The 26,267-nt window shown below is 38.9% G+C and overlaps 1 protein-coding gene across 12 annotated transcripts in view; it reads left to right on the top strand.

Moving 5' to 3' along the window:
• The window catches only part of SLC25A13 (solute carrier family 25 member 13), a 104,816-nt gene that overhangs the window by 31,270 nt on the left and 47,279 nt on the right, over positions 1-26,267 (top strand). For all 12 annotated transcript variants that reach the window (XM_068934902.1, XM_068934897.1, XM_068934903.1 and 9 more), the window contains 2 exons: positions 5,147-5,262; positions 20,617-20,756. In XM_068934902.1, coding sequence (XP_068791003.1) covers positions 5,147-5,262; positions 20,617-20,756 — 256 coding nt within the window. The remainder of the gene's footprint in view (positions 1-5,146; positions 5,263-20,616; positions 20,757-26,267) is intronic.

The raw sequence follows: 26,267 nt of genomic DNA, 5'->3' as shown, positions 1-26,267 counted from the left end.
CTTTTGGCCTTCTTTTGGATTCTCTCCACCTTGGCAGTCTTTTGAGTTCAGAGCCCCTAGTTTCAAACTGAAGTACAAACCTGTTTTTGTTAGTGTTCATTTTTAATAGGCTGATGAATGTTTAGAGCTTTAACATCATAAGCTCTCATAAGCTTTAACATCGTGAGAGCCTGTCTGATAATTCAGCTGTATTTCTAGTATAAAAAAAGAAGATAGCTTGCAAGGGTAATGACAAGTTAATTTTGTTACAGTGTTAATGGCTTAACACAGTGGGGTTCTGAAAATGTTGCTATATTATTTCTAGAAGCATTTATCTGCTGTCTCAGATCCCTGCTCTGTTCTAAAGAAGCGTCTGTTCCTGGTGATTGGTGAGTGTGACCACTCTTCACCCTAAAAGTCTGAGCCCAGAATCGCAAAGGTTGTCCCTAGCGCTTTTTTAAATACTTTAATTTCTTTTGATTTCAGTGAGGAGTTACCTAGAGATAGCAAGGGTGGCCAGTGAGAGATACTGAAATCTGTAAGTCACAGAGGTAGAAAGAAGCAGGACAGCAAAAGAGCTCCTCATTCGTTAGCAGAACAAACAGACTAGTAGAGAGGTGCTTACCCCTGAGTTGCAGAAGTCCTTAATGTGAACCATGTACATGGAAATTAACTTCATACTGCATTTTTCTGTCGTGTCCAGATGGGCTTTCTTAGCAAATTGTCAGCAGTTAACAGAATCTGTAAATTCTGTGGCAATAGGCAATGCAGACTGGAACAGGTGGATGAAATGAGCACAGCACTGGTAATTCTCTTCTTACATGATTTTTTTCAGAAACCTGAAGTGGAAAAAGGGTACAAGTGCTTGAAGGGTACAAGCAAAGAATGGTGTTTTTTGCATGGTCTCTCACTGTGGTCGCTGTGGGCAGAATCTCTTGTGTTGTAGCTCCAGCACAATTTTTGCATTGCCAGGAGTTAGGGATTTGAGGGTAGCTACAGAAGCTACTGTTGCTGTGACCTCTTAAAGGGAGACTCAGATGTCCAGCTCTGGTGTCCAGTGAATACCTTGCCCTGGGAGCAAGTTTTATCTCAGTCTTAACACTGGGCATAGGGATCTTTGGAAGTGGATTTTTCTTCTGTCCGCTTTCCTGCTGATGGCCAGAGAAGCCTTTCAACCTAGTGGGCAGTAGTAAGGCAGATTTAAAAAAAAAACAAAAAACAAAACAACAACAACAACAAAAAACAAACTATATCCATCTATCTCATATGGTTGTAGGTTGTATGAAACAGACCCATGAGCCTTGCCTAGTTCCTGGCCTTAAGTTTCTCATTCCTGGTTTCAGTTGGAAAAGTACTTCATCTGGCTTCAGTGTGGTCAGAAACTCTTCTGACAATACAGTGACTGTATTAAGGCATATCAGCAGCAGTCCAGGCATTTCCCGTCCTGCCTCCTGTAACATCATGTTTTTCTGTCTTTTGTTGTACTTTTAAATACCTAACAAAATAAGTATTTACTGTACATCTCTGTTTGGACTGTATTAACTAACACATTACTGAGAAATACTCTATGCTTTATTTTTAGAAAGGACAAACTATTCAAAAATAACACTTGGAAATGCCAGCATTTTCTGTTATTATTGGATATAAATTTATCCCCTAATGCACCAAGTTATACTATACTTAGTTTACCTTGGTTGCAGCATAAAATAATAGATGTAGCTTCAATTTGTGTCCCATTATGTTATCATGTTTAAATTGCTGATACAGTAAAAACATATGCATTGATTTTGAAGAAACCTCTTCCTCATTGCATTTGTATGTATTATTACAGTGCGTAATGGCTTTTTTCCTTTGTATGGCTACATGTGGACTTTCTCTGCTGAAAAAGCATTACATCTATGTGGTGCCGAGATACCATGGGCATGAGCACCAAAAGAAAAAGCATGGAGGAAGGGGGAGAGGTAGTGAATAGTGATCTTGCTGCACTGTACCCAGTTGCTACATTTGGCCTGTAGCTCTTGTGTGTGGATATTGTGCAAATACCAAGATTTCAATCTTGCTGAATAAACTGTGCAGTGTAGCCACTGTTAATGAGGACATGAAGGTGAAGGAAGATTTCTGACCGGTTGGGTAGGATATCTTTCAAGCTTGATGTATGATTTTGTAAACATTTCATCTCTCTCTTTGTGCTGTTTAAATTTACTAGGCTTTTCTCTGCTTTTGTAATATAAATGAGCATTTGTTTAAGTAGATAAAATAACTCTTAAGTAGTATATTGAAGTCCATGTTAATATGTGCTGTTTAATGACACCTAATGATATTCAGTGAAGGCTTATGCTAAATCCAAAAGGCTGATGCTAAACCAGAGAGAAAATGTGTTACCCAGGCAACTACCCTTGTGCAGTATAGAGAAGTGAGCATATGGCTATGTAGTACACATTATTTCAGCATCTTTAAGCATTAAGAATCACACGTGTAATTGACTGTGAAAAATTACTGCTCAGTTACTGTATTGTATGGTCATAATAGAAGTAAATGAATACGTCATTGTGGTTAGAATAGATCTGTTGGGAATCACTAGCAGGCTAGTCTACTTAAGGAGCAAAAATACAATAAGAAGAAAATAGCTGGTTTAATTAACATGTAAAAATTGGGTTAATTTGAATTCAGCTGGCACAGTCGATATTAATGTCTCTTCTTTAATAGTCTGGCTAGAACCACACAATTTGTACACTTTTAATCTTCCTAGAACTAAGAATAATTGTTTTTAAAAATGGACAAGGGTTATTTTAATCATCTCTCTCTGACTTAACTGGGGGGCTTTACTTGCAAGTAGTGACAAAGTGTTCTTTCTAGTATGCTTCTACTAGTATGAAATCTTGTAGCGGTGTTAGCGTATGGAATTCTAATCAAATCCAGGTCTAATAACACAGAATATGCTCCTAGCCTGATGTTGGGATTCTGCTAGGATAGGTGCTGAATTCTCTTCTGTATTACGATCTCCGTATGTGTTGGGATATTGTTAGTAAACATACATAATAACTGTTTCATATAAAAAGATGCTTCATAAAAACTGGCAGATAGTTTACATTTTTAGTTCCAGACAGTCCTATTCTAGAGTCTTGTTGTGTGCTGTCTATTTTGTTCTTTCTGTCTGGGCTTTGTAAACTTTGGGGCAGAAGCGTTTGGTGGTTTGTGTCTGTTTAATGTTGTGTATGTTGTCAGGCATGTAACAAATAATTATGGATAATAATGAGTTGTTATAACCTGTAAGTCATATAGTGACAATAAATGAGAGTAAATGTAAAATTAATTTTTTTGTGATGTATTGATTTAAAATTGAAGGTTTTTTTTTAATTACTTTTGACTAAGGAGAGATTGAAATTTTCTTTCGTTCAATCTCTAACAGTGAGCAGTACCTGGAGCTCCCAAGGAATTTGTAATAAACTGCGTAATAGCCTGCCCGTGTGATAACGTGTGCTTATGTAGCAAGCCACTGGCGTTTTTGCCAGTAAAGCTAAAGTGATGCTTATGTTTACTGGCATCATCAATTGTGAGTTTAATATTAAAAATACTTTGGGAGTTTTCTTTTTATTTATTTCTCTCAATACCTTATATCCTATGGTGGTAAGTTCACAAAACTAATTATTTTTAGAATATTTTAAACTCTAAATGTGTTTCCTTTCACTTTTACTTAGTATGTATATCTCGATGGAGGTAAAGTAGGACAACTTTTTTGGTCTTCTCTACACAATGCTTATCCTTTGATATTTTCCTTTTGTTGTTCTTATATTTTCATTTTCTTAGAAAGCAGCTTATGTTACCTTCTGGATGTTTGACTGCTGACTTCTAGTACATTTTTGGGTGACTTAAAACTCTCTTAAGATAGGGTGACTAGAAATTACTATATTACTCTAGGCAAAAGGCCGTCATAAGTCGATAGAATTGTCTTTTCTAGCCTATTCAAACCCTTCCTTCTTCACCATTATTGCATACTGGGTGGAAGTGTTCGTTGAGCTGGCCACAGTGTCATTTTGAGTAGAAGTCCTAGAGGTACAGGTAGTTTCTAATAAAAAATTTTTTCTTTTGTGTGTGTTTCTTGGCGCTTGTTACACTGAATTTCGTGTGTGTCAAAATCAAATCTTTGTTCCCCAGTTACTGCCATGTGAAACCATTAAAGCTATATGTGGGCTTCTTTGACATAGAACAGCTTAGGGAGAGGACAATCTTAAACCTCCCAGACTGACAGCAGCCCTGCAGCCACACATTTGAAGACAATTTTAAACTGTACAACCTAGTCATTTAAGAAGAAGTACAGAAAAGAAGAATGGTTAGCCCACAACTCTTCTCTTCCTGAAGAAAGAGAGTCTGATCTCCATTTAAACTCGTGTGTGACCTGGAGAAAGTAGAACCGCTCAAGGTCTTTGCTATATCAAATCTGCTGCTGCAAATAATGCTGCGTTGTCTAATTATGTGTTTCTGCTTACTAACTAACTTAAGGAGAGGCACCTCTGCTTTTATCTGTGTTCTGCTAATGCACGTGCATTTTGGGTACCTGGCTAAAATGATGTGTTTGAATAAAGTGCTCTTGGGCTGAGGAAGAAGATGCAGACTACTGCCTGAAAAATTGTGACTCAACATGCAGTACTGGAGGGCTGCAACAGATGACTAATAAGTTCCTAACAAACAGATACTGTATTCTGATCGGTTCCTTCTGAAATGAGTGGCAGCATGTAGGTCTTAAATGGATATGCTTTCCAAAAGCGTTAAAGTACTGAGTCTCAAGGGAAGTTATTCGTGTCTTTATTGACCCTCTCTCTTGCCAGTGGAGGGAGGTAGGCTCCGCCAGAGGGCAGTTCAGTGAGACAACGTAGCTGAGATGAGTAGCCACACTGAGCGCTTTGCTTATTTTGTTATGTTGTGACTTGCCAAGCAGAGCAGTTCCTTGTTCTGCAAAGTCATTTCCATGTAGGAGTGTAAAGGCCTACTGACAATGCTGGGGCACTGTCAATGATAAGGCGTTTTAGGGAAAATTTTAATCCCTGTTGATAACACTTCACACACAATTTGGTTGAGGTCTTTTTTCTTTTGCGTAAGCTATGTTATACGCTATTTATTTCCGCAAGCGAGTGGTTTCATAGGTTTTACTTTTTCCTTCCTCCTTTAGGCTGATATCCTTTCAAGAGTTTGTGGCATTTGAATCAGTCCTGTGCGCTCCAGATGCGTTGTTCATAGTGGCCTTTCAGCTGTTTGACAAGACTGGCAAAGGAGAAGTTACTTTTGGTAAGACTGAGTTTTTAAATGTACGCTGTTAATTCAAAAATTCATACTTGTGCCAAACGTGATTTTACCCTCTGTTACTGTAGGAAACAGTGATTTGTAATGGAATTACACTAGTGCCAAGGAACTTTCTCGTTTAATTCTTTTTAATCGTTTGTGTACAATATGAAGTCAAGCTCACAGTCATTTCCATGGTTTTCTCTAGAGAACTCGTCACTTCTTTCCTTTCCTTTTCCCCAATGTGCTTGTGCAGGTCTTCAGAACAGCGGTGAGAGGTGGCTATAGGAAATGATTGTAAAACCACAAAAAAATTGCCAGAGGACTTGGGCAAATGTGGAGTCTGAAATTACCTTCAATTATTTTTTGTTTAAATTGGCTAGATTTCAAGCTAGTTTCCTTTTAAGGCTTAGAACTTTCTTCTATGAGATTTTTTTTTCCATAATAAATCCATTACTGACCTGCTGAAAATTTTTTCTGTGCTTCGGAGGTGTGGCAATTGTGTTGACAACATCAAGAGAAATACTCGGACCAGTTTAAAACGTGGTTGTGGGGACCATTTATTTCTAGACACCACAGAGACAGCTTTTGATATGTGTAGGCTATTTGCCACCTTCTTAGGGACCCGGACCGTTCTGTCTGGAAGAACATTTCACGAATTAGTAGTTTTGAATAACTTCTGCCTGCATTTCAAAAAATGTGTGTGTTGGGGCGGGGGGATTAATCCTAAGTACCGATCCTGCATAAAATTGCTATTTCTACTATGTTGTATTTGAACGTGGTTATCTGTTTGTCCCTGGTTTTATTAATTGGCTGTTAAACTTTTTTAAATAAAAGGAAAGTTGGATGACTGATTCTTTGTCTTTTCTGAATGTATGGTTCGCATGTTCTTTGTCTGTGCTAGTATTCCCTACACATACTTTATGCTTAGTTAAAAAGCCCTTCCCTTCCCATTTAAACTGAAAAGATTGCCTGTTATTATTGCTTGAAGCATTTAATTCCTTCCTCCAGCTCTAAAAATCTGCATTTGAAGTTGTGGCTGGTGAGAAGACTTACTGTCTCCTCTTGTGTGTGTTTTTGGTTTTTCTGTATTTTGGTTGCCTGAGTTTGTAAAAGATGTGTTTTTGTGCACAATATTACTTCTTAGAGCAGCTTTTAAAAAATGACTACGGATGCTAAAAGATTTGAGAATGGAAAAAGTTCTGTTGCTCGTAACTTTGATGAAGGAAGTATTTTGTGCCTAACAGCCTCGTGCATGTGTATGGACAGAGAGACAACGAGAGACGGCATGCTTTTACATCAGGAGGGCGCCCGTATTTTGCAATGGGTTTGTTCCAGCGTAGGCAAAGCAGGGTCCCTGGAATGCTTGTGATGTGCAGGCTCTTGCCTGCCTCAGAGCCCCTTAATAGTCTAGGAAGAATTCTGGCTGTTTGATCTGAATGCTGAATCAGTGCGACTTAACTTTTTAACTCTTGGCATTCTCGTTAAGAATTTTGCTGCTGGCAAATGCTTCCCTCGGGGTTTGACATAGCGCGTGAGTCAAGGGATTGGTGTGGTATTTGAAGCCCATTGATGTCCTTTTGGTGATGAGAGAAACTCTATGCCAGGCTGTATTTAAGGTATTTGAAAGAGGAAGCATGCCGAGGTTGGCAGAACCTCTAATTTTTTTAATTATTATTAATTTTTCCTCTCCTTCTTTGAAATCCTAAAGGCATTTGTAACTTCTGCATAATAGTTTGTGTCTACCACCTGAGAAAAAGCCTGGAGTGGGAAGAGCTGTCTGGATGCTGTGCATTCGCAGCGAAAATGGCTGACCTTTAGATAAGGCTAGTTTCTATTCTCTATCATAAGGAAGAAGCATTTTTTTCTATTATGAGAAAATAACTGTTATTTTTATAAATTAATTATTATGGTACTGTCCTGTAACTTTGCCACTCAGTGCCTCAGTCATGCATCTTTAAAGTTAATTAGGAGATCTTTTTCCATTGACTTGAATGAGAGTGGGATCAAGTCTTTATCAAGGTTAGGAGGCTTAAACAGGGGTTTTGTATACTCTGAAATTACAGTGTGAAAGGAACAGAAGAAAAGGGAAAGGATCATTTTTCAGTATACTGCTGCTAAGTGCAGTATCTCAAGGATCCCCTTATAAGTCTGTATCTCATTTTATTGTTGTAAAGGAACAGGATGGTTTATCTTTGGAGTCATTGGTTTTTGTACACTGAGATAATGGTGTAAATGTTGTAGTTTATACTGAGTGGAGAGTACGCTGGCAGAGCTAGCATCTATTTAAAAGCCAAAGAGCTGATCTGCGAGCAGCGTGTGTGTCTTTGGGGAGTGGGAGGGGAGGAAGGTAGTTGTAGTTTACCGCTTCTAGAGATGAATGAAACGGTCAGTAGTAAATGAGTGGCCAGCGGCTGACTGAGACTACACCTGGCCAGTGCCTCATGTTGTAGATTTATCTGCTGCTGAAGTGTCAAGGCTTTGACAGTTTGCAAGGAGTTAAAGCTCTCAGCAGGAAAGTGGGAGGAAGTTTAGCTGGCTTTTAAATTCAAGGCAAAGAGCAAACCATTGCTTCTTACTGTTGAGTGTTGACAGGCACATAAAAGCTGATAATGTAAGTCCAGGGGTTTAAGAGACTTAGTAGAGTTGCTTTTTTTGTCGTATGACTGTATTTTAATGCCTCATTAAAGAAGCAGAGCCCTTTGAAATTCTTTACTAGATGGCATTTTAAAAAAAATTGAGATGCTTGCGTAAAAATACCGATGTTTAAAAATTAAGTCATCTTAACCTCCATCTTTAATTTCAGGTGGGTGAATGAAACGACGAAAGCTCACAGTTCTGAGCCCCGAATGGTGCAGTAGTGGTATCTAAGGGCTGCCACTGTCCTTCTCAAATACGGGTTCTCACAGTACCACTGAAAGGCAGATAGGTGTTACCCACATTGGTTTTGCGCATAGGAAAGGAAAAGGCACAAAAAGATGTGATTTGCCTGAGTCTGTGCTGCCAGACAGCAGAGCACAGCTGTTGAACCTGGCTTTGAAGATTTTTCTTTCTGATTTTTTTTTTTTTAAAGTAGAATGTCCCACTGAACAGAAATTTTTGCTCTCTTGTGCTTATTGAAACATAGCTGTGGAGTGTATTTGCGATTTAAAAAAAAAATCATTCAACTTGAAGCTATTTCAAAATGGATGCTGTGCTGCTCTGAGAAATCAGAGTATGCTGTAAAACAAGTCTGTGCTTAAAAAACAAAAAAAACAACCAAAGGGAATGGGGAACCTAACCCCCAAATTGTTGCTTGTTTGGCATAACAGCTGCAGAATTGGGCTGTGTATCTGTTTTTGTCTTAGAACAAAACTCTGTATTTACATGTAGACTGTAGTTATTGTGGGTCTTTACTTATAGTTATTAATTATATCTGTACAGATTTCTTAGAGGAACATGTTAATGATATATCCTACTAAGCACTCCTGTTTGTTTATCTGATACTTGAATTGCTTGAATACTTGTTTGAAAACCTTCTAAAAGCGCCTAGCTCTTAATAGAGGTTTAAATACATATACAGCTATTGTGGTGGGCCTCAGAGTTTTTTCTCAGTGATAATGCTCTGATAGTTTTTCAACCTGCTAAGAATTATTACACGAGTACCACAGCTGATTCCCTGACTAAAGGATTAGGTTCAGACTTTGCGAGCTAGCTCTTGTTTTTTTTGTTGCAAAGAATTGTTTTATGCTTTGCCCTATAGTTGCTTGTTATGACTTGTTTCTTCCTATAGGATCTATAATTCTTTTCTTCTTGTACAACACCTATCTTGATACCTGCCCTAGCGCACTTAATACCGTGTAAAGCAATGAAAAGCTAAATCTGAACTATCAAAATAAATTACTGAGGCGGTAAGCTTTGATCACTTGATAAACTGAAATATTCATAATGCTCAGTGAGGTTTCCATTGCTGGTACAAATTGGTGAGAAACCATTTGTAGCTTGTGATGTGTTAGCTTAAACCTATGCAGTGTAAAGTTTGTTGTTTTACAACTGACGGTTGCCTAGATATGATGATTCCAATGGCAGCAGTGCAAGTGCAAAATTTGAATGTTAGTCTGTAATATTTTTTTGTTGTTTGTACTGGATTTTGCACAAATGATGACTAGTTTTAATTAAAAGAGAATGCAAGGAAGACTTTTTGGTATACTTATTTTCTTCAAAACAATTTTTGAACTCTGCTTGATGTTATTTTCATAGAATTTCATTTCTAGACATACTGTCAATTTGGCAAGTTTTTCTTGTTTTGTTTTTTTTCTTGTAACTAAAATGTTATGTAACTAGACACACTTTCGTGAAGACATCTTAAGTAAAACAAAGCATGCTTTAGTCGCAAAGTAAATCTGTCATTTTAAATATTAAGAGAAGCTCCATCCTTTTACACAGTTGTGTTTTATTGCATCCAGAAAATACAACTGAGCTTTCTAAATCATCCAGAACTGAAGATTTTTTATTTATTTACTTTAATTAAAGCTGCCTACTGACAATACGTCAGACTGAAGACTCAGCATATCCTTTGTTCATTACCAAAGAACAAGGAGTGGTCACAGAACCGTGAAACAGTTAAGGTTGGAAGAGACCGTGGTGTCATCTGGTCCAAGCCCTTGCTCAGAGCAGGGCCAGCAAGGTCACATTGCCCAGGGGCTGTGTCTGATCGAGGTCTGAACACTTCTGAGGATGGAGATGCCACAACCCCTCTGGGCAGCACGTTCCAGTGTCTGACCACCCTCCTGGTGAAAAACCTTTTCCTAATATCTTGTTGGGCTTGCCCATGTTCCAGCTTGCATCCATTGCCTCTTGTCCTTCCACCACGCACCTCTGTCTTCCCTACGCCCTCCCGTCAGGTACTCGTACACGGTAATGAGGTCTCCTCTTAGCATGCCCTCCTCCGGGTGGAGCAAACCCCACTGCCTCAGCCTCCTTTTGTATGTCGTGTGCTCCAGCCCCTGACCATCTCGGTGATTATGAAGTATAGGGAAAATAAAAACGCTTTTTTAGTTAGCCAGCCTATTCTGTTTACCTTTGCAGGCGGAATCTGGTTTTTATTCTTCTCCAGGGCAAAAGAGGTAAATGCATTTTTATGCCCTCACGGGGCCTAATGCTTTCCAAACCTGTGATCCTTGTGCCCTGGCAGTTTGTCACCCGCTTCTAAGGAGGCCACAAAAGGTAACAAAGAAATGTAAGGTTATTGCCAGTTAGCTTAAATTCTGGATATCCACAGCTCCAGTAGAAATATTTTTAAGGGATCGCTTCTTGGAAAAAAAGGTTGAAAACATTTTCTATAAACCAGATGTGCAATATTCTGTATATAAATTCCTGTTATTTTCCCTTGACATCCAGGGAAGACAGGAGTGGACAAGCTTGGATCCAGAATCTTAACTGCCAAGAGGGATGTTACTCTTGGAAAGAGCCGGTTTTTTGGATATTTGCTATGTTTAGTGCAGAGGTAATAGATGTGCTCAGGAATCTCAGTCAGAAATCATGGTCAAGCTGAACTGGACAGTGTATGGATGTGTCATGAAGAAGCAAGGTTTTCACTTTTAAAAATGACAGGAGCACAAACAACCAGAACAGGGGGAAGGTAAGAGGATCAGAAAGCGAGCACATTTTCAGCAGAGAAATGAAACTTGAAGCTTATTATGACAGCTCTATCCTTGTTAAAAGTTTGGATATGGCAATAAAGATATAACCACATAACTTCTGTTCAGTAGTTAGTATATCTCTCCTAAAAGGGAATGCGTGCTGAACTTTTTGTTAGGATTCGTACTAGACTTTTTGGTATTCTGGGGCTTTTGGGGGGCTTTTTGGTTGTTGTCATCTTTAAAGTCTATTTAATACGTCTGAAAGACATTTGATTAGCAATATTGTTCTTAATCTCACCTCTGTGTACAACAGGTGCTATACAGCCTTTGTTGCTTCTTCATACCACAAAATGGATGTGGTTCACATCTGAACGAAAGCAGCCACCTTTAGTGCAAGACTCCAGCCTGCTGCAGTGCTTCTCTGCCCTACTGTGACTGTCTCTAAGGGTGCTGACACTCCAGTTGTTGCTGTCGCAATACAGTCTTTTCTCCTGGAGATGTGCTGAGTCTACCAATTCATTTTATGAGGGCAGCCCACCAGCCATTGTAAGCTTTTGCTTTCCATTGATGTGCTCCAGATGTTAATGTGTTACCTGGAGGTGAAAAAACATTGTGAAGGCATCCATTTTTTGATATATGTGCAACTTTACTGCACTTTCTAAAGTGACCAGTTTGCCAAACAATTTTTTTTTAAATCACCTTGACTTTGGGAGATTTTTTAAAATCAATTGTGAGCAGTGTTTTCTGAACAACCAAATGGAGATGTCCCCCCCCCCCCCCCCGAAATCAGATTTGCATGCATGTGTTGTATAGTATCTTGTCAGGGATCACAAGAACTGCTCTGAAGCTGTTCCAGTTCAGTGGGTCAAAAATCCACTTTTTATGAAAGATTAACTGTAGATTTGCACAATTGACTGTAATGGCTCCAATTTTAAAAATAGAGGTAACGGAGAGCACTTCCAGTTGGTGGGATAATTCAAGAATACTACATGCTCAAATGGCTAAAATATTGTGCTTTCTGCTGCTACTTCATGCTATTAAAAAAAAAAAAATAAAAATATACATATATATATATATATATGGAAAAGGTGAGATAAAGCCAATCTGAGAGTAAATTTCAGCCATATAAGGTCACTCTCTGGTTAACAATAAGCTGAGGGTTAGACATCCCTTATACAACTGTCTATGCTGTTGGGGAAGAAAACCCCAACATGATTACTAGGCAGCATTTGAGGAGGAACCAGAGCCTTCTGCACCAGAATACATTTAAGCTGTGGCAGTAGCAGTATACGTTTTAAACTTGATTTTGTTCCATCTCCATTTCAAATTGCCATGGATTATGAATTAGAAGTTAAATAATTTAGCAGGCCCTGAGAGCTAGAGAAGTGTTTTGCTTTTACAAATTTTAATATGAAATTTCAGATAGCAAAATACACATACTTGCAGTGTGTGTACTTTAGTTTTCTAAACTGGAAAATCTGCTGTTACCTAGCAGTTAATGACTATTTTTTTCCAACAGTTGGAACGCAGGACCTGATTTGATAAGCTGATAAAAGAAAACAAAACTGAGAACATGTTGGAAGTGCTCAAAGTGAAAATTACAGTTTAGGTAGGTTTGGGGGTAGATAGTTAGACATTTTAATTGAACTAAAATAGTTTTATACTAATACAGTACTGTTGTGGGAGTACATTTTGTGGTGCATTTGAAATTGAAGAATTTAAGTGGGGGGAAATGTATGTTAATGCTTTGCAAGAAAGTGATTTTTTATACCATCTAGCTAAGCAAAATAGCTGTTAAAGAAATAGCGCTCTCAAGTCTGCATTGGAGAGTAAAGTGTAATAACTTTTATGTTCTTTTAGGATAATTTATCCGAGTGAAGAGTTTGTATTTTATCACTTTAGTTGGTATATTAAACTGCTATAGGAAACAGTCATGTGAATACTGAAGTAAATTTGTATTCCTGGACAACTACAGTAAAGTCAGCCCCTGCTGCTGTGAGGAAAGCTATTGAGTCAGTCTGGATTCGTAAAGTCTTGTGTTGTAAACATCTTCGTGATAAGGGTGACAGAAATGAGTCCAGATGATGATTTCTGTTATCCGCATGGAAACAAGTGCGTTGAATTTGGTGTAACAGCTTTGGTTACTCACAGGCAACACTGGCTTGTGCTAAGCATCAGAAACACCTGTTCAGCACTAGTCTACAGCTGGACTTGCTCAAAATAGCTAAATTGATTAGAATTACCATTTTTATTATTTTCATTTAATTTTGTCTTTGGGGATTTTCTCTAAATTTGGAGTAACTAGTCCTACTTTAAAAAAAAAAAAAGCTACCACTTACACATGCACATGTATACGTGCACCTGCATGTGCACACACACATACATATGCACACACAATTAACAAAAGGAGTGAATTCAAGTTTTTTTAGGTATATATGTGCAAGTGTGTATATACAACCATATTGTTCAGGTACAAGCTGAAACCAGTCTTAGCCTAAATAAATACAGGACACTAATAGAGGGTTTTGCAATCTTTTGAATGCAACTGCTTTTAAAATCATAGCAGAGCCACATGATAGAGTGCAGATAAATTACACTGACCGTAGCTGCTATCTTTTTTGCAAATCAACAACCCCCACTTCTCGAGTCATATATTACAATTCCATAATCTTCCAATTGTGTGCTCATTTTCTACTGTACAAGCTTCAGTTTGAAGTTCTACCAGATCTCTTGCTAGTCATATTTTAAGAAGGAAAGAACCTAAATTAATTTCTTTGATTCAGAATTGCGGAATGGATTGTAGTCCATGTTTTGCAAGGAATTAAGAGGCAGTAAAAATAATATAGCCGTAGAGAGCTATTCTAGTGCTTGTAACCTGTGGCAGTGGGTGGCTGTGACAGCTGTCCTTGCTATCCTTGTTTTGCTGAGGGAAGCTGGAGGAAAGCGTGCCTGTTCTTTGCAAGCCTTAGTAATCAAGCTATGGCAGTGCGTTATTTAGTTCATAGTGTGCCCCGTATAAAACTATTTCAACCCATTTTCCTTGGCAAAGCAGTAGGGAGATCAAGGTGATTGTAACACTTACACTTCTGGAGTGTTGCCCCTTTTCTGGGTAAATGGGCAACCCGGTCAAGTACTTGGACTACCAATAAGAAAAACATCATTTTACATCTTAACCAAGCAGATGTGATGTGGACATATATTTTCCAAAATAAAAAGACATCATTATAGAACAGTTTGTGTCAGACTAGAAGGATGGATTTAACCTAGCTGCATTTTTAAGATTCATAACACTAAATAAGAAAAAAACCCTCAAACCTTGGATAAAACCTAATGATTTCAGTACAACAAAATAACATGAAATATTTTTACTTGAGTGTTTTGACTTATGTGTACATATTTCTGTACACATGTGCTTTTACACAAGTCTGCTGTACTACTTTGTGGCCCTTACTGTCCAGGAGCAGCAAAGGCCGGATGCTCTGCAAGGAAGGTGAGCCTGGAGCTGACAGTGACAAGACAGGCAGGTGTGGGCAGAGATCTCAGTGATGAGGGGCACAGTCCCACAGTGCCCGAACAAATAGAGCAGAGCAGGTGACAGTAACCAGGGTCTGGCAATCGCCAGACAAATCTGTAATGATGAGGCAGGTCTGAGGTGGGAAGTCAAGGTGGCTGATGGGGGGGGGGGTCATTGAGGTACTGGGGCAGGCAGGGGCATCCCTGCAGCATCATCTCAGGACCTTGGTCCTTGCCTGAGCGAACCTTCTCCCAGCTCTTCCTCCCACAGCTCTTTGCCCAGGCCCTGATCCAAGTGCTCAGGGCTGCAGCACCTCACGCTGGCCTTGAGCACAGGGAGCCAAACCCTGGGTGTGGAGAGAAGAGGTTGCAGAGCCTGCTGGTGTGCTCAGGACCGTGAAGCTTATAGAAAAATGTAGAGCAGTTTCAAATGGTCAGTGAGGACCTGATGTAAAGCCTGTGGAAATCAGTATCAATCCTGTTCTCAACTCCACTGGGCTTTAGGTCAGGTCTTGGTTGCTGGCAAGGTGGTTGGGCTCTCTAGTCATGAGTGTGGACCAACCACCTTCATGAATAGTTTAATTGGCCCAATTGGAGTTACTTTTTCTTGTTGTTGTCTGTTGGCCATTTTATTCTAAATGATTTTTAATTAAAAAGTGTACTTTTTCAAGTGCCATTTAAGGGAAACTGCTTCCAAATGTGTAATTAGAAATGCTTAGCATTAACAAAACATCATTTTGTAAAAGTATTATCTTTTGTCTGAGCAGAATGAAGGCGATTTGCATATTCAGTTTTAAAATCCCTATTTCTTCATACTAAAATATCTGTTCCACATAAAATATCTATTCCATGCTCTTTGCATTAATTTTGCTTCACTGATTCCAAGTTGTAGCTCTGGTGCTCATACATTCCTCTTTAGGCCCTTAAGTGTGATGAATATAGAAACAATTACTTCCAGAAGGGCTTGAAAAGGTTAATATTAGTGCCTGTGGAACTCTGGTAACGTATAAGAGTTCATTTCTTTTTCTTTTGTTTTCCCCTTTGCCGAAGGTGGCCTATGTTCTTTCTGGAAGTTGCTCGTACCAATATCATCAGAGTAATCTCATTTTTTGTAAAGGCCCGGGTTTTTGTTACAGATTTTCTGTACCATGCTCAAAATTCTTTAACTGCATAAAGGTATAGCATACAGCTATATAAAATAAGGTCCATTGTGACAGCTTTTCTGAAAAAATGTTGCAGCTATTCTATAAGAGGAGTGGGATTTTAGCTGATCATGAAACTTCTTGTAGCTCTGCATTGGGATGGTATTAATTTTATTGGACTTATACTGCATGAAACATTTACGTACTTGTGCAAATAATTAGTTTGAAAGAATTTCAGATTTAATACGTTAGGTATTTATGAACTGTAGCCCAATAAAGGTTTTAGTAGCTTGTTCTGTCAAGTAGCTTAATGGCACATGCAAGTAATTCTCCTAATAACTTTGATTAATGCCTAGAAGGTCTTCCTAGCTAGAAGCTAAAATTTCTGATTTCTTTACTTAAATGCAAAATATAGTAAAACAGTGAGATTCAGTTAATTCCTTTTAAATGTTAAAATTTCAAACTTCCAAATAGGTAATTTTCACATGGGGAATATTGCTGGTCTTTAGTGCATCATGAGTGTTTGTGGTTATTCCAAAGCAGTAGTTATAATTCTTAATCACAGTAAGGAAATGTGCAGACAGTGTGCTAATTTGTACATTATGCATTTAAGCATAACAATCAAAGAGTACAGCGTAGATGAGAAAAACCTTAGTGCCCAAAGATCAAAAATACCTTTCCCAGACCAACAGGCCATTCAGCTGGAGACAAAACAGAAGATCCTTCTTGTAACGTGATCAGAAACCAATATGATAAGATTTCAATTTTTTTTATTAGAGTCAGTGCGGAAACAAATAAACAAACTTATTTTAGAACTTTGAAATTTACTTTATAATTGAATGTCAAAGCTTAATTTTTAAAAAGCTTATCACAAATGACAGTGTGGATTTTTAAAACTGTATATTTAAAATCTCCTCTTCAATCTGTTGTTCATTTTACTTTCCAACAACTCTGTGTTTAGGCAATGCGAACATGGAAGTGATCATATCTTTTGCTAAACTTAGATCTTGTGCTCTTGCAGCTCCAGACACTGAAGCATTCACATGTTGCCTTTTTAAAACTAAAACAAGTAAATAGTGTTTTGACATGGATTTAAAAGCTTCAGTGCAGCAGATATCTTGATAAATATTGGTTTAGCATCAAGTATGACCGTGGTTGCCCAGAGAGGATGTGGAATCTCCATCCCTGTAGATGTTTAAACTGCAGCTGGACATGGCCTGAGCAACCTGAAGTAGTTGGACCCGCTTTTGACCAGATGTCATCTGTGCATCCCTTCCAACCTAAATTATTCTGTGACTTTTGTGAAACGGTTTCTCTTTTAAAAAAAAAAAAAAAGTATAAGCAAATAAAATAACTGCTGGCTACTGAAAGACATTGCTGCTCCTCTCTGTTTTTTCTGTTCAGTTCAGCTCCTTGGGGGTAGCTGTGGAACTCTGACTCCAGACTTGAGGCGAGATTACATTTTAAAATTGTTTGTTTTTTATTTTAATACTGGACTTGGATGATTCAGAGATGATATTGCTAGAACCCAATACCTTGAAGTGAGTTCTAGTACGCAATTTGATTTTTGACAGTTAAATCACAGGCTAAAACACTGTAGATTTCTTCATGGAGCATGAACGATCTTTAGTATCTGAATCGGGCAATTTGACTACAGACAATGCTCGCGTCAGTGAAATTGTTGTGGATGAACAGGTGATGAAACTAGTGAGGAAAGAAGGAAAAATTTAAGATGCAGTCCACTGAACTTTTGAGTTTGTGAACCATGAATAGTTGTGAGAAGGAAGTGCAGGGTATGTGTAAGAAGTCTGGGGCAAGCGGAAGACCGTGTCTTGTACCATCAAGCAGTCAACAGAAGCACAGTAGGCAATCTTCCAGTCAGCTAGCTGCACTATATAGTCCAATATACACACTGTCAGAAAAGCACCTGGTACTGGTTTCAAAGACATATTGACATCAATTTACAATATTATTTTGAAAAGCTCAAGTAATGTAATGTAGGTAGTGCATTGTACTATTGTACAAAATGCCTAAATTTCCAAGTGTATATTCTCCAAGTCGTGGCACAAATCATATGTACCATCTTCTGCTTGGAATGTTTGAAGGGATACTTGTACTTTTCTGAACTTCTGAGGCATGTGTGTTGCCTTTAATCTCTAAAATAGACAAGAGGATGCAAATGCCCTGGATATAATCTTAATATATTCTTAGCAAACTTGATAAGGTTTTAAGCTCCTTTGCTGTGAGTTACTTTGTCATTTGTAATGTCAATAAAAGTTGTTTTTATTCTGAAATTACCATTCTTTCATTACTTTTACTGTGATTTACTGAGGTGGATTTTTTTTTTGTAAGCCACACCTAAGGACTATTTACAAAGTATGTGCGGGGCAAGATGCATTGTTCCTTGAAGATATCTAATGGGTGATAACCAATCAGAATAAAATCAATGGCATAATCACAGGACAGTCTGTAACTTTCAAATGTTAACAAGTTGAAATAAAGACTGCAAGGAGCCTGTTTGCATCAAAGGGAATTTGAGGCTGCCTTTATAACTAAGATTTTCTTATCTCTTATTTCACATTGAGTAAGAATGCGCTTTTTTTCTCTGGCAAAGAGAAGTCTGGGGACCAACACAACATAGCTTTTTTAGAATGAAAACTTGTTTCTCATCTTATCCAAACAGTATCAGTGTGTTGCTGTGGAAGAATGCAGGAAGCGAGATGGGAGGGAAAGAGGAAGATGAGTGCTGTGCAAGAGACTAGAACTGAATCAGATACTTGAGAGAGAGACAACTTTCGTTTCTTCTTGCTTGCAGGCAAGACTGAGGCTATCTTCTTGTCACTGGTTCCCTTCTTTAAGGTGTGGGGGAGAAGTCTATGAGAAAACAGTAGCTTTCTAAAAGTAATCTCCGCTGACATGTGGCAAGGTGCATCAGTTGTGTCAGTAGGAAGCATCCTAAATAACAGGCATTCAATCATGGGATGAGACCTCTCTCTGAACCAATCCACTTTCCCTCCAGTTGCCCTGAGAGCAGGATTTTGCTCCTGGAGAGTGCTGGCTGGCAAAATCCAAGCTGGTTGTGATGGAGTTTGAAGACATGAATGCTGTCCTGGGGGCACTGTCTGAAGTTGCTTGGAGAAAACTCTCATAGGACGTGAGCTGGGAGATTTGAATTTTAAGAATATGAGGTTAACTAGGGCCAGGCTTCTTGTTTGCAAGTTAAATGTGGTTCTTCCACAACTGATTTCCTGGGATCAGTGGGTAGTATGTTTTAAAGATGAAACTCTTGACTGTTGAGGAATGGGAAGAGGTCTGCAATACTGTTTCTGCTCTCTCGGTAAAACACCGAGTATGAGTATCCTCCGTGATTTAGAACAAGCTATCCTTGCAGGTAATACTAACAGCGGTACTTGTGGGTCTGTGTGGGACAGGAGGCATGTGCAGCAGGACGCCTGTCTCTTTCACCTTCTCAGGACTTTTTTCCTATGCCTTTATCTTTCATTCACTTAGGTGCTTCCTGGTATCTTCCTGGCTCTCCACCCTCCCATCCTGCTTTGAGCTTTCTCCTGCTTCCTTGGCTAAAGCGTGGATTTTGCCCTGGCTGAGTTTCCCCAGGACTTCAGAGCAGCTGTGTCTGCCTGCCTCTGCCTGCTACCTGGACTGAACCAGAAGCCAGAGCTCATGCCGGTGCAGGAGGAGAAACCTCACAGCCCCAAGGAGCTGGCTCCCACCTTTTCTTGCCCAGTGGCAGTGGGATGAGCTGGCAGCCAGCTCCCAGGCTTACCTGCAGGCAGAGGCTGGCTCCAAGGAGGTGGCTTCCAGCTCTTTCTGCCAACAGGCAGGCACAGAGCTGTGCTGATTTCCTTGCCCCCAGGCACTGGCTGCGCTTGGGAACTGGCTTCCAACTCTGCGCCAGCAGAGACAGACAGGAGCAGAGTTTTGGTTCCTGGTCTTTCTTCTCACAAAGAGTGAAGGGAGAAGGAAAGCAGCTCCTGGCTCCACCTGTGGGTAGGGAGTGACTCCTGGGAACAACCTCCCTGTGCGCACAAGAGCTAACACATGAGAACTAGCTCCTGGCTGGCGTTGCTAGAGGGGTCGTTCAAGAATTAGAAGCATGTATAGCAATTTGGGAACCTCTGGCTTTGAGTTTGTATTTGGAAGATATCTTTGCCCCATATTTTTGGCTGAGACGGACTTTTTCTGTTGCATTGAAGTGGGCTCTGTCATGTGAGAGGCCTGTCTGAAAGTCAAGTACGTCTTCAGATCTTGTTGCTTCAGATCTTGTGCTGTTGCTATACAGTCTAGTTCCAACAATTTACAGTCCTTATTATTGATAATACAATTTGACATGTTTCAAATAGTATTTCTTCTCCCAAAATGGCATATACTACCAAAAAGTCTGCCAAGCCCATAATAAACTAATGCCCAGTTAAGATGACTAAACTAAACTAAACTATGAACCTTGCGTTTAGGTGTGCTCAGACTTCCTTCCACCCCCAGCAAGCCAGAGACTATTAAAGTTTACTTTGTGTTCGTGATATGTTTGTGCCCCTACCTGCCTGCATGTGACTGCTTCTGTAAAGTAACTACAGAAAATGGAACTTGAAATACTGATGTTTTTGTAGTTGATTTGTTTGAATGTGGAGGACTCTTGGAATAATACAAAAGCCTGAATTATAGTGGCACAGAACTTTCATTGTTAGCAGTTTGAAAAGATTACGTTGAAAATTGGTTAGCTTTAGTCATCTGTTTTATAAATCATTTTTTATTTTTAATCTTTTCTTGCTTGACTTAGAAGCTCGAAATAGCTAGTCGAGTCTCTTCTAATCAAATGTTGTTAGTATGTAACATCACAAATAAAAAGGATATTAAGGGATGAAGATGTTAAAAACATCTTATTTATGAAGATGTTAAAAATTTTTCATTTATTATGATTTTGTCAAAAGAAGTAGATTTTGCTTTACATATATTACTAATTCATATGAACGATGTTGTTTTCCTATTAGAAAACATACTTTTTGCTTGTATAAATATGTGCTTCTCTCTATTTCATTTTTAAATGAATGTTTTTCTTTTCTTCCCAGAGGATGCTAAGCAAGTTTTTGGCCAGACCACAATTCATCAGCACATTCCATTTAACTGGAATTCAGAGTTCGTACAGCTGCATTTTGGAAAGGATCGAAAAAGACACCTAACATATGCGGAGTTCACTCAGTTTTTACTGGTGGGTCTAATACAATACCGGTTGTCAAGAGTAAAAAGAAGGGTACAAGAATCAAAGTATTTGCAAACTTGCCAAATACCACACTGGCGGGGAAGCTGCAAGATAGACTGTGTGTAGGCTTTTGCAGTTGGGGGGCTGGACTTTGTTGGTTTGTTGATAGGTAGGATCTGCTTGTGGTAAAATTGCTAATTCTAGCTGTTGCGGGAGAGGTCTTTTGGTTTTTTGCACCTGTATGCAGAAGGAGTACTGTTTTTAGCTGGCCTTTTCTATGTTTTCATGAAGATGGAGACGTGAAATCAAAACCCCAGACGTCGAACTTGAAAATCTCCTATATATTTAAATTGGCTGAGTGAATGAATATTGAATAGCAATACTGAGTATTTTGGACTCAGTTGCCAGACTGCTATTAAGAAGTACTTCTATCTGTAAAAAATGTTTGCCAAATTTGTATTTAATTCAGTGCTGATATACAGTAAAGATGTTATTTTGCTGCAAGCCCTTTCCACACGCTGTTTTTTGATGATCTTTGAATTAAGAGTGTTTCAGATAGGCAAAGGCTAATTAATTGTGCTTGTGGCATATAGACAATAAAATAAGGTCCTTCTTTTACAAAGAATTCTTACCTGATCACACTTTGGGGTACTCTGTCAGAGAAAGCAAAATATTATGCTAATAAAAAAATAACATGATCTATATTTCAAGAATACTGAAAAAAACAGTCTTCACTAGGGAAAGTGCTCCTTGAAGTGGTAAAATATGTGGATTTCTTATTTGTATTCCTTCTGAATACTTAATGCTTGTGTTAGTATTTAGACTAGAGAGTTTTAAAACGGGAACCTTCTTCAAGACTGCAAGATTTCTTTTTTCTTCTTTTTTGTTTACACAAATATGTTAGTTCACAGTAGGAGGTGGTTTCATTTTGATGAGGAATAATTAAGATAATGCTATTGAGACAAATGTTTCAAATTGACTTTGTAGAACAGAGCCTAATTAACTTTGTGTAAAGAGGACGTCAGATACCACATGATTAAATCATTTTCCCTTAGGTTTTATATTGGTGATTGTAACTCCTAAATAGCAGAGAAAGAGAGATACAGAGCAATTTTGTGACAGAGTACTGAACTAGAACTTCTTTCATACAAATAAAGCAAGTCTGTTTCTTGATCAGAAAAAATGATTATGGCCACATGTTTTGATGTTCCAGTGCCTTCTTCCGTAGAGAATAAACCTTGGATGTGTATCCTGATTTTAGCGGATTAAAATTGCAATTTTACAGACTACTAGTCCTGTTTGCCTCATGCATCTGTTTGTTTAGAGGTCTGAGGAAAACCTGAAGAAAAACATAGAATGAAAAGAAGACATTTTTTCACCAAAAAAAAAAAAATATTCAGAGCCACAGACCTAAAATAGCTTGTAACCTCATGCCTGGGTATTTGGAAGAATTGGGTTCTTTCTTTGTTTCTTTGAGTACTTTCACGTTGTTTCTTTGAATTAGGAAGAACAGGAGCCGACGAGTGAGTAGTCTAACTTTGTAGATGAGTCCTAACTATTAGGCTTTTTACTCCTTTTACTCCCGTTCTTCTTTCCTTGCCTGAAAGTGTTGTCTTGGATCTGATCATTTTCTGGGGAGAATTGTGTTTGCTTTTGGTGTGTCTTTCTTTTTTTTATTTTAATCCCTAACTCTAATATAAAAATGTATTTTAGCCATGTAGCAGTGCAGAGTGAGAGATTGTACTGGAACATGGCAGTGGTTCTCATGGGCCAGAACACCCCTTTAGGGGGTAGGATGGGAAGAAGGAGGAAGAGCATAAGCATGGAGAATAAAAATGACAATTTTTGGTGTCCTCTAGAGAGATGAGATGCATCCAGGCAAGGTTCTGAGGCTGTGAATAAAAATGCACTTGTCATTGGTGCAGGCAGCAGAAACTTTAATGCAAATTAATTGTGCTAAGACTCTACTGAAATAAACAGTTGGCCAGTGTCATTACAGTCTGTTAGGATGCTCCATCAGTGATGATAAGTGGGTACATCTATTTACCCACTTTCTAGAACTGTAAATCTTTGAAGCACATGGATTTCCTAACCAGCCTTTATCTTGCAGCATTATAATATAAATACTGAAGTTTTGGCACAGAAATGACTCTCAGCCCAAATTGGAGAGTTAATATTCACAGGTATAGAAATCTTCCTTTGAGTTCTGTAACCTCTGGTACTCAGCCTTTCCTTCTGACAGTCTCCCTATGCATGAGTCGGTCTCCTTATTCTAATGTCTAGACCTTGGACCTTAGACAGCAGGAGACCACAGTGGCTACCAAATTACCTCTCTGCATTCCTGATGTGTGAGTGTTCTGTATATTGCCTGTAACGTGGACCAGATGGTTCTGTAAGGCACTTCAGGTCCTGCTTTCTGAGTACAATGCCATTTGCAACTTTTAATGAAATAATCCCGCTAGATTAAAATTCTTTCATGTTGGGTCCTGTTATTATGCCGCATGAAGCTGTTATATATTCATAATCTGTTGCAGCATTTGGGCTAATCATCACTTTTGACAAAGCTGAAGCTACATGGAAAATAAAATGAGTATATTTTATCCATTCATAAGACAAATCTCTTCTTGCTTTAAATAAGAAGAATTTATAGAATTCGGAATATTTCTGTTCTGCCATCACTTTTTTTGTCTACAGTAGAACAGGGAGATGCCCGTACGTATAGACTGCAAACTGCTTAGCTCAACTACAGATAACAATCTCTCTGTGTCAGCACAGAGCTCAAGGTGTGTTGTTTTACTCTGCTTCTCATTTTGCTAGCTTAAAATTAGCTCAGATCTCCCCACTACGTTTCAGTCATGTCTGTATCTGCTTGGATATAGTCATGCTCCATTCTCACTTAAATGGTGGGTCTGCTTCATAAACAGCAATATTGGCCCCTTGCTCAGCATATAAAATCTATTCTGCAGAACTGGATTTTAACATATGCTTGTATGTGGGCCTTGTAAATCAGTTTGCACATTATCTGGGAATTTATTCATGCCTAGCATATTTGTGGATGAAGTAGTACTACTTATAATTGACATCTCGGGATCTGCTCCAGTGGAAAGGATTGTGCTGCATATAATGACTTGTAGATCCATTGGAATGGAACCTGAACATAAATTTCCATCCAACTGGAAAGTAATGATGTCTTTAATGAGCTGTAAGTGAAAGCTGAGGTAAAATCTCTAAATGGGAAATCTTTTCCTGAAAATTCTGGTGCCAGCATGCCTGCCATGATGTACAAATTAATTTTCCATAAAGACTTACTCTAGCTGGGGGAATTTTAGACTCACAGTATCAAGGGAGAAGCTTGTTTTCTAAGTATATCTGGGTTGACAGAAAGTCTAGTCAGGGAAGATTCTTTAGGAAGTGTAATTTGTATTGCGAAGCAACGAGGATTGTATTCCTTTTAACCATAATCTGTCTGGCTAAGCAGTCTTGGCCTGAAACAGTGAAACAATAACAATTATTGCAAATCAGATAGCATCTCTGAACCCTCATGAAATGCTACAGTTTTGCTTAATTTCTTCAGTTTATTTTTAAGATGATATTTTCTGTACTAACTGCATATACAGCATAGGCAGTGTTACAAACATCTCATAATATTTTCCTGATAATTGCTGGTAGCTACTGAGCCTCATCTTGAAACACAGTTAGTCACACTGTGAGATATCTTAGCTTTCAGACTTGGAGCCTGATGGAATAGATAGATAGCCTTGCTTTTAAGATAAACACTTAGGATTTTATTGCATTGTTATGCAGTGTACAGTGATTACAGCAGTGGCATCTATATGTTGACTTTTTGTGACAGATTTTTATTTGAGAAATTAGTTTTGAGACTGTGTTACCATGTAAAGGTCTGAATGTACCTGTATGCCTTATCCTTGCTTTGCTCCTATTTTGGGAATGTCAAGTGACAAAGTCCCTGTGCTTTCTCTTCGATGAAGCTGTGAACAGTGTTTAGCGCAGCTCAAAATAACCATACCTTAAAAAGATGCTACCTTTTTGAGAAGATAGAATGAGTCTTCTGCAACTATTTGCAGGACGCTTAAACCACTTCATGCCCGTACTATGGAAGAAGTGCAGAAGGGGAGCCCCTAAGACTGAGATCACCCTACTCAGAGCTTTGTCTCGCTGCCATTTTACAGCGACGCTGCTCTTTCCTAACTGACAGGAGCACGGGGCAAATGGCGGCACTGAATTCTTTGACCGTGTACTTAAGCAAGGAGAGAATGGGGGCCTTTGGTTTGTACTTGATGGTAGTACTAACAGCCTTTTGGTAATCAACCGGATAATGACAAGAAGTGTGCCGTTAGCAGTGGAACGTGAGCCCTGCTTTGGTTCTGTGGCCAAGAGGTCGCTCTGACCTGAGGGCCCACCAGCTGGTGTACATACCACCGAACTCACAGACTGCTGCATGCGGATGGTTGCAAACTGGACTTCTGTTCTGCAAGTGATCTTCCAGGGTTTTCTACTGCGTTCTGGTGCTGTATTCTGCCACGGTAGCATTCCAGGAATTTCAGTGATAAAAGCAAATTGAATAAGAGAAGAAATCAACATTCAGGTTCCCATGTACTCCTTCTGCCAAATTCGGTTCCTTTTTCCTTGATGATGCTGCCACTTAATGACAAACATTTTGTTCATTTGTTTATATGTTTCCACGTGCCAGGTGGTGAGTATTAGGGATACAAGAGTTCTTATACTCAACTCCTCTTCAGAGCTGTGTGCCTCCTGAGTAGCTGCCTGCCTCAAGCTGACAAGGTTTTTTTTGTGTTCTTGTGCTCCTCCCACTGTAAACCTCCCAAAATTGCTTGCTTCCAAATTCTGTTGAAATTATAGTCACAATTGAAATGAAGCAAGAGCTTACATGGCTACATCCAGCCAGGGTGAATATTATTGCTGAATTGTAACACCTCCACATAGGGGGCTGTAATGCAAAGGAAACATGACAGAACTGGGATGGTAACACTTCAAATTGTAACCCCCACAAGCATTTCTCATTAAAAGCAGAAAATTTTGAATAATTCTGTGAGTGAAACATAGTGCTGAAATGTTATCTGTACTTTTTTTCCCCTCCTCCTTATTCTGCTTAAAACATTAGGTGGTTTTCATCATGCCTTTAAGGTCAGGATATAGTATTGTAGTTGGAAGTTAGGGTTAAAATTAGAGGGGTTGAGAGGCTGAAATGAAGACAGAAATGATTTGGATGGTAGCATGGATCAGTGGCCACAGTATGAACTGAGTGGGTGGAAGGAAGGTTGGTGGCTGCTACAGGCCTTTTGTGAATCTGATTCACAAAATCAGAACCTTTCACCCTTCGCTCTCTGTTGTATTGAATGCTGCTGTGAAGTAAATATCAACTTACAGGAGACCATATTCACCGTGAACACATCATGCTTGTGATTCTTGATTATTGCAAGTCTTTGTTTAATGACTTTTAAGATTTTTCTTTGCAAATGTAATAGAAATAATAGCGTA

Source organism: Struthio camelus, chromosome 2, assembly GCF_040807025.1.
Source record: "Struthio camelus isolate bStrCam1 chromosome 2, bStrCam1.hap1, whole genome shotgun sequence".
Classification (NCBI taxonomy): domain Eukaryota; kingdom Metazoa; phylum Chordata; class Aves; order Struthioniformes; family Struthionidae; genus Struthio; species Struthio camelus.
The sequence above is the reverse complement of the archived record's forward strand: the minus strand, read 5'-3'. Positions and strand labels throughout refer to the sequence as shown.